The sequence below is a fragment of the Vanessa tameamea genome, chromosome 9, assembly GCF_037043105.1.
Source record: "Vanessa tameamea isolate UH-Manoa-2023 chromosome 9, ilVanTame1 primary haplotype, whole genome shotgun sequence".
Taxonomy (NCBI): domain Eukaryota; kingdom Metazoa; phylum Arthropoda; class Insecta; order Lepidoptera; family Nymphalidae; genus Vanessa; species Vanessa tameamea.
This window is the reverse complement of record NC_087317.1, coordinates 11,082,071-11,099,128: the sequence shown is the minus strand read 5'-3', so window position 1 is coordinate 11,099,128 and position 17,058 is coordinate 11,082,071. Positions and strand designations below refer to the sequence as shown.

Genomic DNA, 17,058 nt, shown 5'->3' with positions numbered 1-17,058 from the left:
ATACAAAATAGAGAACAAAGTCTACCTTTTACCATAATATTATGTAATTAGTACCTAAGTAGCAAGTTCTAAATATGTAACAAAGATTTTAGATAATAACATATCGGCATTGAATTTACATTAAAACGCTATTTTACATAATATATATAATTTTCCGAGTCCGCTCCGCTGCATACATCTTGCGGATAAAAACAAAATCCACTTCGCCGAAACGTCAACGCATCCGCCGTGCGCTTACGATGGCAGCATCTTATTAAAAACCGGTCAAGTGTGAATTGTTTTCTCGAGCAGTCGATGTCATTGTAATAATAAATTATCCGGAATTTACAATTAAAAAATATTCCACACGTAATAACCTCAGATCGACTCACTACGAAATAAAACTTCCAGATAAATAATATGCAAAAGTTTTGATGAGTCAGCCTCAGTCAGGCGGTGAGTTGTCGAGGGTGACTTTTATCTATCTTGATAATTTTTCAATTACGTTTATGCGTTGTATGATAAATTACGCAATTAAATTTCTCTTTAACTAATAAATTAGACTAATTAAATTGTTATTGCTCAAACTTTTAACGAAGACGAGATAGGATCGAGTGTGTTGTTTTCAAGTTCTTTATAATGAAACACGAACGCACTAGAATTTCCAGTAAATGCCGATCTTTTATCTATCGAATAGTTGAAACAGCGGTTATTTTATTTTAATTGAACGGCGAACTCTTTTTACGCTTAACACGTGTATCGTAACAATGGGAAGTGATACTATTATCAATGTGCTATCATATCCATTATACTAGAGTTTCTGAGAAGCCGAACAGCATACAATTATCGCGGTTTCCTTGAACGGACCGTTGTGATCGTAATTACATGTAGACTGATGAATTCGTTGTTTTATACCAGGAATAGAACTTGTAAAAAAAACGCTGTTCAAACAACAAGAAATAATTCGTCAATGATGGAATATTATTTAACTAGCTGTTACCCGCGTAGAATATGAATATATTTACAAATTAACTTAAAATGTTACGTTAATGTAATACCTCTTTGTATACCACATTGGTGTGTATTTAGCCCTTAGGGTAGAATATCCAGAAACGCTTAAATGCAAATCAACTCATTTTTAATCGGTAGCTCAAAAATTTCGACCTTCTAACTTCAAAATGACAGACTTCCAGACTAACCTGAATACGAAATGTTAACACCAATATTTCCCTTTAGGCGTAAAATATCAAGAAACGCTTAAATACGTATCTACTCATTTTTAATCAGTAGCTCAAAAATAAAGTTTCATGCTTCTAACTTCAAAAATGATGGTCTTCCAAACTATCCTATATACGAAACGTCAAACTCTATTTCTCCCCTTTGGCGTAGAATATCAAGAAACGCTTAAATACGTATCTACTCCTTTTTAATCAACATCCCGAAAATAAAGTTTCATGTTTCTAACTTAAAAAATTCCATACGAACGTTCAACCCCTATTTCACCCATTTAGGGGTAGAATATCCAAAATTCCCTCCTGAGTGGGTGTCATGATATGTTATTTTATAAGTGTACAACCTAAAATATAAGTTTTATGCTTCTAGTTCTAAAAATTCTAAACATGACAATACTTTCAACAACTTACAACCTTTCATCCCTCTTTTCAACCCTTTACAGCACTTTTTTCCAAAAAGTATGTCCTATGTCTTTTCTCAGGCTCTAGACTATTTGTGTACCAAATTTCATTTAAATCGGTCCAGTAGTTTTGGCGTGAAAGCGAGACAGACAGACAGTCAGACAGAGTTACTTTCGCATTTATAATATTAGTATGGAAGTACGGATTGTTATTTCCCTCGCTAGAGAGCTCCGATAATAACCGCGTCAACAATTTTAGCCAGCGTTTACAATGTAAGCGCAAAAAATTTATAAATTTACGACATCACATTAGAAACTTTTAAAATTATCAGTGTTACTTAACTATATATCTGTGTATTATATATAACCTTCCTCTCGAATCACTCTATCTATTTAAAAAAACCGCATCAAAATCCGTTGCGTAGTTTTAAAGATTTAAGCATACAAAGGGTCATAGGGACAGAGAGAGCGACTTTGTTTTATACTATGTAAAGATGGCGATACCGAGAATCGACAATAATACAAAGTAGATTAATATCGATAATTTTAACGGATCAAAAGTATGCTGGTTTTATTAAATGTAACAACATTGCTTATAAATGTCAATGGAAGAAAAAAATTTGAATACGTATTCATTTGCATATTTGACTAATAAATAATATTAAACGCGCACCGCCGATGTTATTCACAGTTGAATAGAGTTTACAGATATTTCGCCGAATCCTTAATGTACTTGAGATAAAAAATAAAATATATATGGAAGAGAATTACGTTATAAATTATCTTATTCAAAACGTGAATGATTAAAATTTTAATCGCTGTTCCAATGAAACATTGACGATTTTTCTCATAAAAAAGATGTTAGACAACTTCTATCTATTCGGAAAATACAAAGATTATGTTATATATTAAATTATATAGTCTCATAAAAACGATAAAATATTATTTTTATCGTTTTTTTTATTAGCCTAGGGAGAGACGTTTATCATTAAGATAAAGTATCACGTTGTGATATTATAGAATAGATTGCGGCAACAAATAGATGAGCATCGTCAGCAGATTTCTTAACGAGAATTGAACATTATTCTTAACTATTTACGTTTAAATAATAAATGTAAATAGTTAAATACGATCTCTTTTTATGTAATCTTTTTTATCATTGGAAATATTATTGGAAATCGTGGAATCGTGGTTGGAAAGTGTGATAACGCAGCTGAAAAGGTATGAACAAACTTATGTTTAGCTGAAAAATAAATAATAAAATGTAATTCATAAATTACCTTTGTCGAAGAAGATTCAACAGCCGACTTAAGCTTGGCGCGACCCACGCCGCCCGCTTGCCGTATTGCTGCCATGAGGCTGGAGTGCGCGTCGCCGGCGGCGGGCGCGGGCGGTGCAGCGCTTTGCGAGCGCTCGACCCTGATGAAAATTCAGAATATCAAAATATCATAAAGTTCAAAACTAACAGGTTACTATAATATTGCCAAAATGTTGTTATTGTATGACTTTCAATCTAAACCTTTCTCTTTAATAAAGGTCACACAATCTCTGCACAGCAAGAACACGATATATTATATAGTACTGAAGTAGGTTTATGATGTATGTTATGTTGTTAATTTATTTTAAATGAACGTTTGTTAACTAATACGAGACTAGAACCAAATGTAGTGTTTTTATATGAAACATGTAACTGCTTTAAAAAAAGAAAGCACATTTCTCCAGAACGACACGAGAAGATGAATTGCTAATGAAATGGAGGCTGACTGCGCTTCGAGGCAACGCATTTTAAATGCAAACAGAATTACTTCTTGGGAATGACATTCTTGCATATAAAAATTTATAAAGAATTTTGAGAATATATACATCCTTGATGACCTTTTACGTTGGTACTGAAAGAAATTACAATAAAGAGAACCATATACATTATTATGTGAATTTGAAATTACATTCTCTTATAAAATGGTAAAAAAGGTTTATATTTCATTATAAACGTCACAAAGTATAATGAACAAAAATCAAAGACGGACAATAAGACAGCGCAATATTGCAATATCAGGTTTAAATATATGCGGGACGAGTGTGATACTCAGAAATCGATATAATTAATTTAGTAAACAAAGCGAAGGTCGCTTGTGACACCTCGTGAACTAGTATTCAAACAATTGGCTAATACCGTTTATGATTCATGCGGGTAATTTTGTTTTTTACTAGCATATGTAAGGTCCAAGGGCCGTCTTAGGCCGTGCGGAGCGGGCCCCTTACTAAGTCTGGGGTACACGGGCATCGGGTTTTGAAATTTCAAATATCTTTCGCAGTCCAAATTTGGTTATAGTCCCTGGATTCATGCACAATGTAATGAAGACGAAAATGAGTATAATGCACCGATTACTTATTTAAACAATTAATAAACAAATTTAATATGGAACCTATATACCTCTTTTGAGAGTACATAAATTAATTACGTCCCAATATTTGGGTCGTTGAATGATATGACATCGCTTTTTAAGTCGGGCCTCTTTTAATTAAGCGAAATCCTTGAACTCCATTTGAACAAATAAATTTTACGTGCCAAATAAATGCATATAATGTAGTTTTAAAATGACTACACATTAATCAAAGCCGACTTAATAAAATGCTCTTTATTATAAATAAATATTTCTTGATAATATTAGAAAGAACATGTTTTTCATTACGCAATTCAACCACCACTATTGAAATTGAAAATGACTTGAATTTGGTTTTTAAAAACTAGCAACTATGTATAGATTTGACCTTCATAAGGTATCGATTAATGCTAGTTAACTAACAGGCTGCGATGTTTTTCATTCTGTCTCGTTTTATACTGTTAGTCACGATGTGATGGCGCATAAATCGATTAACCGTTACGTACTATCACGGTCCTACTGACTTAATGCTCCCGAGAACTTGTACTGCCGACGTTTAGACGTCTGGATTTATGTAACACCGACCGATTTATTCGATAAAAGGATTTGTATACGATTCAAAACATCGATAAATTGCAATTTGCGGGAAGAGCGACGGTGTTTTATAAGGACCATATAAATTACATTAAATTGAATGCAATTGCTTCGCTGATCTAGTGACTAGGTTGGAAGCCAATGGACCCCGAGGTGCTGAGTTCAAGCCCTATCAGGCATCAATAAAAAGTAATTCAGTTTTTACCCCACTCTTGCCCTGAAAATAACGTTAAGCAGTAAAACTACTCGGATTGCCGTCGCATTATGAGAATATGAAGGAGCATCTCCTGTGTTTGCGCACATACGTGTGAGCTGTCTCTCATATGTCCTGTGCTGTGATCTGTGCTGGATATCATACTTATTTAAAATGCCTATTAATATTCTATACATTACATTACATCATTACATTAGCAGCCTGCAAATTTCACACTGCTGGGCAAAGGCCTCCTCTCCCTTTGAGGAGAAGGTTTGGAGCATATTCCACCACGCTCCTCCAATGCGGGTTGGTGGAATACACATGTGGCAGAATTTCGTTGAAATTAGACACATGCCGGTATCCTCACGATGTTTTCCTTCACCACCGAGCACGAGCATGAAAATTCAGTGGTGCCTGCCTGGGTTTGAACCCCAAATCATCGGTTACGATGCACGCGTTCTAACCACTGGGCCATCTCGGCTCTTATTATTAATATATTATTAATATTCTATAATTAGAACAAAATAGTGAACTATTATAAAATAATATAGTTAGTATTGTACAATCAAATTACTAGAATTTGAACAGGACGTGAAGGATTCGATACACGACAAAGGGACGTCCGCAGCTCGATATGATAGACCTGACCTATCTCGTTGCGGACGTCCTGCAACATTCTTGATTTCGTGATTATTAGGTAATAGTTATTTCGACTAGACCCGTTATTTCCGTTAAAGCCGTGGTCATAGCACCAATCTTTAAAAACAAACCACCAATCTATCCTCACACAATTTATATGTATAAATTTAAAACGAAAGTTGAAACTTAGCGATACGGAAAAAACGTTATTATTGAATTGCATATAATTCATGAATTTCATAGGTGGAAACATTATAAACAGAATAAAACACATTCGCGTTTTCTGAGAAACGAATTCCGTTGGATGTTAACTAATGACAAGTTTCAATATTGTTAACTAATTGTGCTAAGACTTGTGAATTGGCGTAAAATGCATTTCATACGTAAATACGTTAAAGGTGACCGAATAAGTCAATAAAAAATTTAGAAACAATATTATTACACGTTATTCTTTCCATATGGAACGTTTAAAGGAAGTTTTTGGCACAAAAAGTTTTTACTTCTAGCGTGTTGTCTTCTAGCAATAGCAAACAAAAATTTTGAAACGTATAAAATGTTGCAAAAAGAACAAAAATATTATCTACAATAATAGAAGTAGGTATATACTCCTCTAATGTTTCACAATTTCATAAAAATATATTCAGTTAAATAATATTTTATGAACCTAAACAAGTAAAATAAAATAAAATCATATAGATAATAATTACATTACAGATATACAAGTAGGTAAATATAAATAGGTATATGATTTTCGTCGGTTCCGAGGTATTCATTGGCTCCGGTCCAGGTCGCGCTGCACTTTGATAAATATGCATAGCTTGGTAATTAAATTACGTCTTGCGAATAAAGTTGTTACTGCGAAGGTATGCTATTACAGTGAATCGTCTAAACATTAAAGGCACACAAACAGGAACTTGCTCTTATAAGTTTATCGAAATTTCTTAGTTAGTTACAACTTATAGTTAAGTTAGTACTGTAATGTAGAATAACCGCCTACTGGCTGTGTGACTCTCCTTAATTGCTTTAGTTGAGTTTTATATAAGTGATAGTAGTATTTGTTCGAAATATAGTACTTGACAATATTAATAGTATTAAATAATATCATCCGTTTTCAATAAAATAAATAACGTATGCAGCTATAAAATTGTTAGATATTTAATATATTGGTAAATATTACCTGGTATTATCATATCAAAGATTCGTTTATGTAATAACATGACCTAAAATAACTGTGACACTGGTGTGATCGGTCTCAATAATCAACAAGTCATACGAGGAAGCGGTACAAGAGTTAACCTTTAAAGGACATAGTATGGATCGACTAGACATTGACAGTGAAGACGAAAATAGAAAACTTTCCGAGTGCACAACTCTCTACAGATGGTTCTGGGAACGCGGATCACGACAGCGGCGTGGAACATAGACGCACAACAGAAATAGCACTTCGTGATAAATACTCGCGAACGTTTCCTTCCTCGACTACTAAATGTTATTGACATGGGCCGTTGGCCTCGTAAACTGCAAACTATATACACCTACGTATTAATACCTCCTTATCGTAGTTGTTATTGACGTTTATTAAACAATCTTAATTCTGAGAAATATTTTATTCCATTGTTTTATATCTAAAAAAAACTTGAACCGATTCAATGTTATTTTGATCACGATGACCTATTTGGCATGAAGTGACGCCAGTGTTATCACAATGAGATACGAAGAAGGTTTTATCGTGGCAGATCATGCTTAAGACGTAGTAATTAGCGCTACGCTATGAATTTAAATAACAGTAAACCCATTAGTAAACTAGTAATATAAAAACAAATTACGAACTCTTAGACGTAATTTTGAACTTTAAAACAATAATTAATCATATAGTAAAACAACAATAAGCGATTAACATTTGTAAACACAATTAATAAATTCATAATAAAATAAGTATTGAATTCAAGTAAATATATTTCTCACAATATACATAAACACATCCTCGAAGACTACGAATGAATAGTTATTGTATCGTTCCGTGAATAGATACATTTATAACCACATAGACAACATTGGTTAATTGCAATTATAACGTCAGAGACTATATTTATCCTCTATTTGTAATAAGACTTTTCATGAACAAATTACAATCTTAAATGAAGAATTTATCAATAACCAGCTGAACCTGGCTTTACCCGCGCGAAATTTATAAAACACAAACTTTCAACCCCGTTTTACCCCCTTAGGGGTGGAGTTTCTTAAAATCCGGATTCTTAGCGGATGTCTACATCATATAAGGAACCAACCTGCCAAATTTCAAGTTGGTAGGTGTTAAAGTTTCTTAGATTTCGTGATTAATCAGTGAGTGGTGTTTTGCTATTATATATAAAGATGAAGGTATCAAGTAGGAATAAACTAGTAAATTTTGTTGGAAATATATTTCAAATCCGTCTATGTATTTCATCATCTATCTCTACTATTAATATTATATCAGAAACTAGTGGCAATGCAGTAGAAATCCTTAGACTATTATATTACAACAAACAACCTTGTCTGATGAGTTAATAATTTTGCCGCAGACTAATTCCACATGACCTTGCACAAACACCTACCTAATCTACGGAATATATTATAATCCTTTATATTTCTATACATCTAGAATACTTCACGAACGTAAGAAAAGTACCTCTAAATAAGCCGTGAAGTGACATAAACAGAGCTATAATTATATTTCACACGTAAATTGTGAAACCTGTGCAAATACAAGTATAAACATCGCGTGCTCGTCTAACTATAATGACTGAAGGCAGTTAATTTCCTGCTGTCATTCATTGATTTACTTTGTAAAATTAGTTCAATACTTCAGAACCTCTCAAGATTATTTTAAACAACTTAAGTACCTACATTATATTCAAGTTACAGTACTTACTTTGCGTAAGTATAATAGCTTATTCCATTTTTAAATACATAACGTAACGCTTAGTCGGTTCAGTGCGTCTGCTTGTGTATTCACTAACTTCTATACAAAACGTATTATGATGTGGTTTTTCGCCATTGATTAGATAATTTATACTCTAAGTTTACAGTACACATAATTCATTAAAAAACAATCGATTAATTCGAGTAGAGAAAAATTCTTTTCGCAACTAAGTCTCAAAATATGCTTTTACCGCGCTCATTAAAGTACTAATGAATGTTGTCTTTAAATTATTATAGAAGTCTTAATCGCCGTATATCTATATTTTATTTATCGACAAGTCACAGTTACTACTATAAGAATAACAATGGACAAATATAAACGGTAACATAATTCATTTGTCACACAGTGTTTAGTCTTATTGATATAAATTTAAAACTTTTCTGTAAATAAATATTATTAAACTATTTTTTTTATTTAAAAATGTCACGGGATGAATCGCTGTTCTTCTTCGAAGTCAAAACAAATAGATAGCATGAGATAAAATATTGTACATTCATCGTCAGCAGATTTATTACAAAAATCGACCAATAATACTTGATTTAAATATTTATCACGAATTTAATTGGTGATAAAACGTTATATTTATATAAATATACAAACAAAACCATCAGCAGTCTGCCAGGTATTATTTATATATATAAAACATTGTCCGAAACGCGTTGCATTTTCTTATATGTTAATGTTCTAAAAGTTTTATGTGTATTGGTTTAGTAGTTTTTTAGTTAGGAAACAAAAAAGGTCACCTCGTTTTTTAATATAGATTTAAAACAGACTAGTAACCCGCTCCGATTTCATACGGACGCACAAATTTATTGTGGAACATATATCAAATTTACTAACATTATCTGTAATTAAAATCGTAGAAAAGATAAACTATTGAGTTTCTTGTCGGTTCTTGACGGTTATTTTTGGAAGAATCAACTTTCCGGTCCGATGGTATCTTTATATTTTATTCAACACTGTAACATGACGATTCAAAAGTGCTTTTATGAGCCTATTTGAATAAAGAATATTTTGATTCTGTACAACTTTACGGTCAAAATGTACGGTTACAGCCAATTGTCAGACTATTTATTCGTTGCACATATTTTGGAAATGGTGATATTCTATTATCAACATTATAGTGTGTATAATATTCGAATATTATAGTTTAATATAATAAAGGCAATTGAGAATATTATATGAAAAGGATTAAAAGAAGTTGGAGAAAATGACTTTTCAATAGATGTTACAAAGCTTCGTATTAACTAAGTGACCGATCAAACCTCATTCATGTCACTTGGCAGCAACAGTTAAATTCAATTTATATAGGGGTCAACGTGCCTCCAATTGGAATAAATAATTTAACAATTGCCTATTGAAATACGCCAACTGCGAACGTCATTCACAAAAACTGAGCCGCCACTTATTGATAAAACATATTGTACTATCGTTAAGACTGTTTCTTAAATTAAATATTATTCATAAGTTTCTTTCTCGTATTTACACATTAATCAATAATTTATGAATACACCGTTCTTTATTTTATTTCAATGATAATTCAAGTCAATGTACCGGAAAAACTAAAGGCAATTTATATTTACTTCCAACGCTAATTATGTAGATGTATTAGTAGGCTTCTAATTTTAAAATACCGAAAAAATACGTTATAAACTAAACGAAGCACGTTATCAATCACCCACGCACACGTATTATTGTTGCGCGCGCGCAATTGGTTTGTAAGCTGTTCTTTGAATTAGTGCGGTGACGTCATATTTATAGAAGTAATGATAGCGACTTTATTCACGTATTAATGAAGCACATATTTCATAATACCATTAATGAATATTGTTTAATCTTAATTAAACAAAAAAAGGAAATAAGAAAATACTATTTTTTTTTATATTCATTAATTAATTACTTTGCGCATCACAAATTACTTACTAATAATTTTGTAGTTATGTTCATTTGAGATATTTTATTTATTAATTTCAAAACGAATGGAGGAGCCTGTTAAACGCAAAAACAAATATCATTATTATCATAATGATGTACCGGTTTTCATTCCCAGAATGTGACCGTAATATTGATACCATAAACAAAGAAATATTCTATCTGGTTTGTCAAGAAATAATAATTGACTTGTTTTTAGAAACGATTAACATTCTAAATTGAATTTTCTGGTAAAACGTATACTCGTTTTAATATGTACCTAACGACCGTAATTCGAGGAAATATTAGTGACACAAATTATAGATAATGTGTTATTTTTTATACATTTTTGGTGCGAAATTAATTAGTATAGCAAATGTATTAAAATTATTTCCATTTTTATAAAAACCAGCAACGTTTACATTCATTTATCTTTACGCGCGTCATGTTGAATATAAAAAAAAACGTTAATTTACCATTCAACTGAATATTTTTAATCTTTTCTATAATCAAACGAAATTATACGAAATATAGAACCAATTAAAAACCGAACCCACCACTGTAACCACAAGAACATTACTATAAATTCTAAGAACTGCGAAAATCTCAGAAAACCCGAACTACAAAATTAAATTCTTGTATGAATTGCCTTCTTGTGATTTGGATTTTTAAATACGTTAACGAAGAGTTCGCAGTATATCAGGCATTGTAATACGAAATATTTTTTTAAATCAGACAACCTTATGAGATGGAAGATTTGCATTCCGCGCATTGTTATGATGCTAATTCATATCAAGGTCGTTTCATACAATTACGTAGTAAAAGGTATTGGGCCATATTTCAAAACTCATGGCGCCATTTACGAAGTTCAGTTTTGTGTACGTGAAACATCTTCCTGTTATTTGTTATTACATCTGGTCAAAATAACTTGGTAGATTCTCTACTAAGTTTTCCTTATAAAGATAATTCTAATAAATTAGTTGTTGTACTTGAGATAATGTATGGAGTCACGAGGGCGAAGTTTTTGCTAATAAAAACATGAAACGAGTCTTTCAACTGCAAACGATTTTTATGTTACTTTAAAAATTGTTTCGATAAAGATCATACTCGAACAAATGGTACCTACATAACTCAACAACATAACGCCATTCACATATTTTAAATATATAACATTAACGATATGTCACTAAATATATATTTTGCGAATAAAAACATCGTTGGTCTCGAGTAAATATCCGGGAATCCAAACGACGTAAAAAGTTAATCGGTGAAACGAGCGTGTAAGACCGCCAATGATGCCGTGTCGGCAGCGGCGGGTTGCATGTGATTGATCGAGCAGAGGCCAATGCCAAATGAGGGTCGCCCAGTCTTACCGTACGGAGCAGCCGCTGCATCACACTCGCCAACCGTAGGACGCCAATGTCATATTTAAGGACATATCGCGACGACATGCCAGGACCAACATACCAACTTTATTAATTACTGGATAAAAATTAAAACGCAGGTGGTCCATTTTTTATTACATACGAGCCCGAAAATGGCCTTATTGAATGACGTAACTAATATGTTTGTATAAATAAATAATTAAACCATTTCCTGTTTAAATAATATCAACAGAATAGTCTATTCATATATACTATGTAATTATAAACTGCGCAAAACATCGTAATTAACATCAAAAATAAAATAGAATATTTATTTTAGTAGTTTTCGTCGGATGAATATATTAAGCGTGAGGGTAGAATGAAATATGAACGTACATTATCTTCATAATTTAGCAAAATAAAAATATAAATTTTTCTATAGCTTCAAAATAAAATCAAGTACCTACTTCGATCCGATCATTCATATTTAGTCCATTGAAATGTTACAATTTTAAAGTCAAACTGAACATTTTCTAGAGGACGCAATTTTATTTGTGGGACATGTTGGGGGTGTCAATACAACCTTAACCCCAAGTTTGTGGGGTTGCCGCCCTTGTACCCCGCCCGCCATCTTGAAAAAAGTGGTGGAAACATATTTTTAACTATATCTCCGAAACTTTTAATTGTACGGAAAATTTGTGAAGACATAATTTGTAGCAAATCGTTGTGGCTAAAATTATGTTTATGTGACTTTTTACCATAAACTTAAAATTTAAAAATTTATAAGCAATAAAGTGAGACATTTTGCTCAAAAATTTCCTTTTTTGCTTAATGACTTTTTTTCTGTTGATTTAAGCACAAAATTAGATCAGAACAAATTTATAGAGCATATCTTTCTGAAAATTATGCTTTATAAATTTTTCATTTTGGTCAATTTTATACGCTGTTACAGCGCTCCAAAGTCAATCAAGTTCATCAATGCTCATGATAACTAAGCCAAAACATCATGTTTACCTTACTTTTATGATCTCTAGTTTTCTCAAAAAATCATCTGAAGGTGGATAATTATTCGTTTCATAGCGCCGTGAGCGTATATCTTCCAAAATAATAGCAGCTGCATCTCTCTCTCATCTCGATTTTGATTTCTCAAACAACTGCTTTATTTGCGGCGAAGTAATTCAAGATCAGAGTCATTTACGTCACAGCCGTCAGAGAAAGATTTGTCATGTGCGTCATGAAGGTACAAAACAAAGCATTTTGGATCTTGTTTTGAAACGAACGGATGTCAAGGCAAAGAGCATAGCTGATCGCATTGCTAATGTTTCCAGTTTAGTTGACGTTGAAGCTCAGTATCATAAGGATTAAACGAGCACATAGGTCACCTGATGGTCACCACCGCCCATAGACATTGGCGCCGTCAGAAATTTTAATCATTCCTTACATCTCCAATGCGCCACGAACCTTAGGAACTAAGTTATTATGCCCGCTGTGACTACAGTGGCTCACACACCCTTCAAATCCGAACACAAATATACAAAGTATTGCCGGTTGGCGGTAGATGATGAGTGGATGGTACCTAACTACCAGTCGGGCCTGCACATCAAGCCCTACCACAAAGTGAACTATTTTCATAGTTATAAATGTTTTATTTTTCGGTAACTTTTGAAATGATCTTTTAAAATATTTTCAAATCTTCTATCAATTCAAATTAAAGCGATTCAAACAATATCGAATAATTCTTATTCCATTTGAAAATAATTAATTACAATATATATTTTAATAAAACTGTAAGTACAAGGTAACCGTCCAAGTCAATTACTGTAAGGCCGAGAAATTCTTTAAGATAATTACTAATTGAACGCGAAAAAAATATTAGAAATGAAATAGCAATTGAAAAGAAAATTGTATTGTAAATAAGTAGAACAATTAAATTTCCTTATTTTATTCAGCAATTAAAATGCGATAACACTATCTCCACGATTCCTAGTTCTAGCGAATCGATACCTAACTAGGTATCGATTCACTATGAACAACTGTTCATTTTTAAAGATAAAATTATGTATAATTAAATGTTTATACATGTTTTTCATATATCTATTATTATCATCATTAAAATAAAATTCGAAGAACATCTTTTGATAAAAATGAGAAGTCATAGTAGTAACTTATCCGGTATTGATACATAAGATTTTCTTGACAACGCAACGCCACGAAACAAACGCCAGCTTGTATATAAAATACAAGCTGCCCATCCCGATTTTGCTTGGGTAGAATAGGAGTGAAAATAACATGTTTATATTGAAGGAGAAACGTACGCTAATTCTTTTTATTAAAATCATATAATTGCGTAAACAAAAAAAAGTCCCAATACAATTATTCATATAACCCCAACTCTGCCCAACTTATATTTATTGTATTATACCAATACACAAACCAAAGTAAGCCACGTGAACGATGAACGACCTTTACATTTCAAAACAGAACGTTTTAACTAATAAGCAGTGAAACCTTATCTTTCCTCTCATACGTCACTAAAGTCAAACACAAGAGTTATTTGTACAAATCAAAGTTCCTAGGAACATACGCACGCGATTTGTTTTCAAAACCACTTCCAGTTCGCGAATACGGTGAAATCGATTTATTTTGTAAACCAACCAACAACCACCAACAATACAAGTTGATTCGTCATAAAACTCCTATTTTCAAATCATGTTATTTTGTTTCTCTATTAAAAATACTACATTTATAGAAAGTGTGTAGTAAACGTAAACATAAACATAGATTAACGAGGGATAAGACTAGGATTGCGAGACTGAAATTCTTGGAAAAGCTATCTACTCTAAAGATCTGCAAGACAAACTCGTTGAAAATAGCGGAGTACATTTAAAATTCCAATCCGGTCTTTTCCCGCGTATTTTCATGAAACTTTAATATGTTAGATGGCGCCGTTCTTGAAATGTCATTATTTATGCATACGGTGAAATTTTCATCCGGGTTTTCAATTTATGAAGATCAGCAAATGGTATACGAGTATTTATTCTGGCACCAGCCAAGTGTGTTAGACTGCAAACCACGAGAAGACTCGCTTTAATGATTTTATTATTCTGCCATTAGCAGAACTGACATGTTTGTACTGTAGATTGTTTAAACCGAATTAAACTTTTACATATTTTAAAGGAGATAAATACATCTCACACACAGTTCTTAATAAGTTTAATGTGTATTTGACATAAAGCTATTATTTAAGATATAGTTGCCGCACCGACAGGTTATACCCGAAATTACTTGATTGTGAGCTAATCTCCGATTCCTTTTCAGTAATATTCATGTTCACATATGATGAACGATCTGCACTTTTACATCTCTAATATTTTATGCACTAAATATTAATCGAGCATATAATTTCACATTTCACGACTAAAATTAATAACAACGTTAGTATTAAGTAAAGCTAATATACATTTCGTTCTTTACATATCATGAGAATAAATATGCTATAATTATTATATAAGGTTAAAATAAAATAAGCGACGCTCTCGGAATATCTTTACAAGAACTATCAACATCTTACAGGGAAGCGAAGATTCCCAATAAACGCGTAAACATTTCGGACGTGCGTCGTATTAAAGCTGGCTCATGATGTTCGACTATCCGAGATGTATCCGTTTAATATTCCATCGACGGTCTAAGCTAGGGTCAAGTGACCCATAACTCTAATCCGACTCGAGTGGAACATACAATTTACATTTTTCTACGAAACCCTTTCTATTACACCTTCCTTTTGTGGCTAACGATGCTACTTACAATTCATGTAATGCAACATCTATTGCAGCCGGTTTACTTGAAAAATGTACGTTTCACGAATGCCAATAATGTACTTAAAAACGCCGCTTAAGTCCACGCCATAAATAAAAGTATAAATATAGCTTTTTAAATCTTTCCTAACTTCATATATTATCGTGGAACTACAACATTTAAGGATAATGAGGCTGGCATTCTAAATACAAATATAAATACCGACTAACATATGGAATATTTAGAAGCTTAATTTAGAAGCTAGCATAGTCGCCCTGAGCTTTCGAGTAAATGTAAAAATCATAGATTATTCACCCGAAGCAATAAAAATTATATAGAATTAGTTTATCTCTCCCGTGAAGCGATGTTTGATACCGGTCATGATTAGAGAGCTAGCTCGGATGCACCCAGGCTCCGTATAATCTGATTAATCTTACTAATTTCCTCATACCGTTTCATGCAGCACTGACGTCACTGTTGTAGCAATTATATTTCATTTTTGTTACGATTAAAGACGTAAGATAATAACAATTGGAATTAACTTGTTCAAAATAATAATGTTTTAAAATGTTAAGCAAATTTTACATCGTATCCTGCTCTATTACATTTAAATATAACTTGCATAAATAATATGGTAAATATTTACAATAAACAATGTTTATTACGTTTCGTTTTGAGAGGAAACAAAAATAAAAAACAAATTTTAGTTGTTCCAAGATATATATAACGGGGAAAACCAATTCAAAATTACGTACAAAGTGTACGTAATCGTGAATCTAAAAATTACTCAAATACGAAACGATCAACAAATTTCATATAATAACATGGTATATAAAACAGGTTCGGATCAAGGTTTTATCATTATGCTGAATCATATAAACGTTACAGAATTTCCACCGACATATTATGCAGGTTCACAAACGATTTTTTCTTTCCCTCACAAGTCATCTATACTATGCTTAAGTAACTGTCTGTCTGTTACTCTTTTACGGCCAAACTACTAAACCGAATTTGATAAAACTTAGTCAAAAGCCAGCTTGAACTCCAAAGAAGGACATAGGCTATATTTTATGTCTAACATCTAACGCCTAACACCTACAACGCGAGCGAAGCCGCAGTCGACATAAATCTACTTTTTAGGCCTCCGTTTTATTGATTAATCCATTCATGGACAAAGAAAGTTTGTGTGTATGTATTTTGAATTTTAGAAACAGTTTATCGTCTTACGAATTTTACAAATTTTGTAAACTAGAAAATTTGTAAATTCAACCCAGCTATATTAATATTTTTACCATTCAAACGAAGTACACTTTTCGAAAAAATATATATATATACTCGTTAATCTGTTCCGTAGCTAAATTAATGAGGGCTATGTTAGTAAACCATTTTTTACGTGCGCACATGGTGACCGGAATGCTTATTGAAAAAGTCAGGTATGGGATAAAAGCAATTCGACATAGGCCTCGAACTTCGACGATATTTATTTTAAAGCTAACATCGACGAATTAGTGTTAAACAAAAAAAACGTAGAAAGATAAAATCGTGTAACGTTTTAGACGTTAAGCGGAAGAATATTTTGACAATACCATATTATTTACTAA

General features: G+C 32.3%; 1 protein-coding gene across 2 annotated transcripts in view; it reads right to left on the bottom strand.

The window, feature by feature from the left end:
* Nucleotides 1-17,058, bottom strand: part of LOC113397012 (WASH complex subunit 1) — a 30,029-nt gene that overhangs the window by 6,310 nt on the left and 6,661 nt on the right. For both annotated transcript variants that reach the window (XM_026635150.2, XM_026635149.2), the window contains exon 5: nt 2,893-3,031. In XM_026635150.2, coding sequence (XP_026490935.2) covers nt 2,893-3,031 — 139 coding nt within the window. The remainder of the gene's footprint in view (nt 1-2,892; nt 3,032-17,058) is intronic.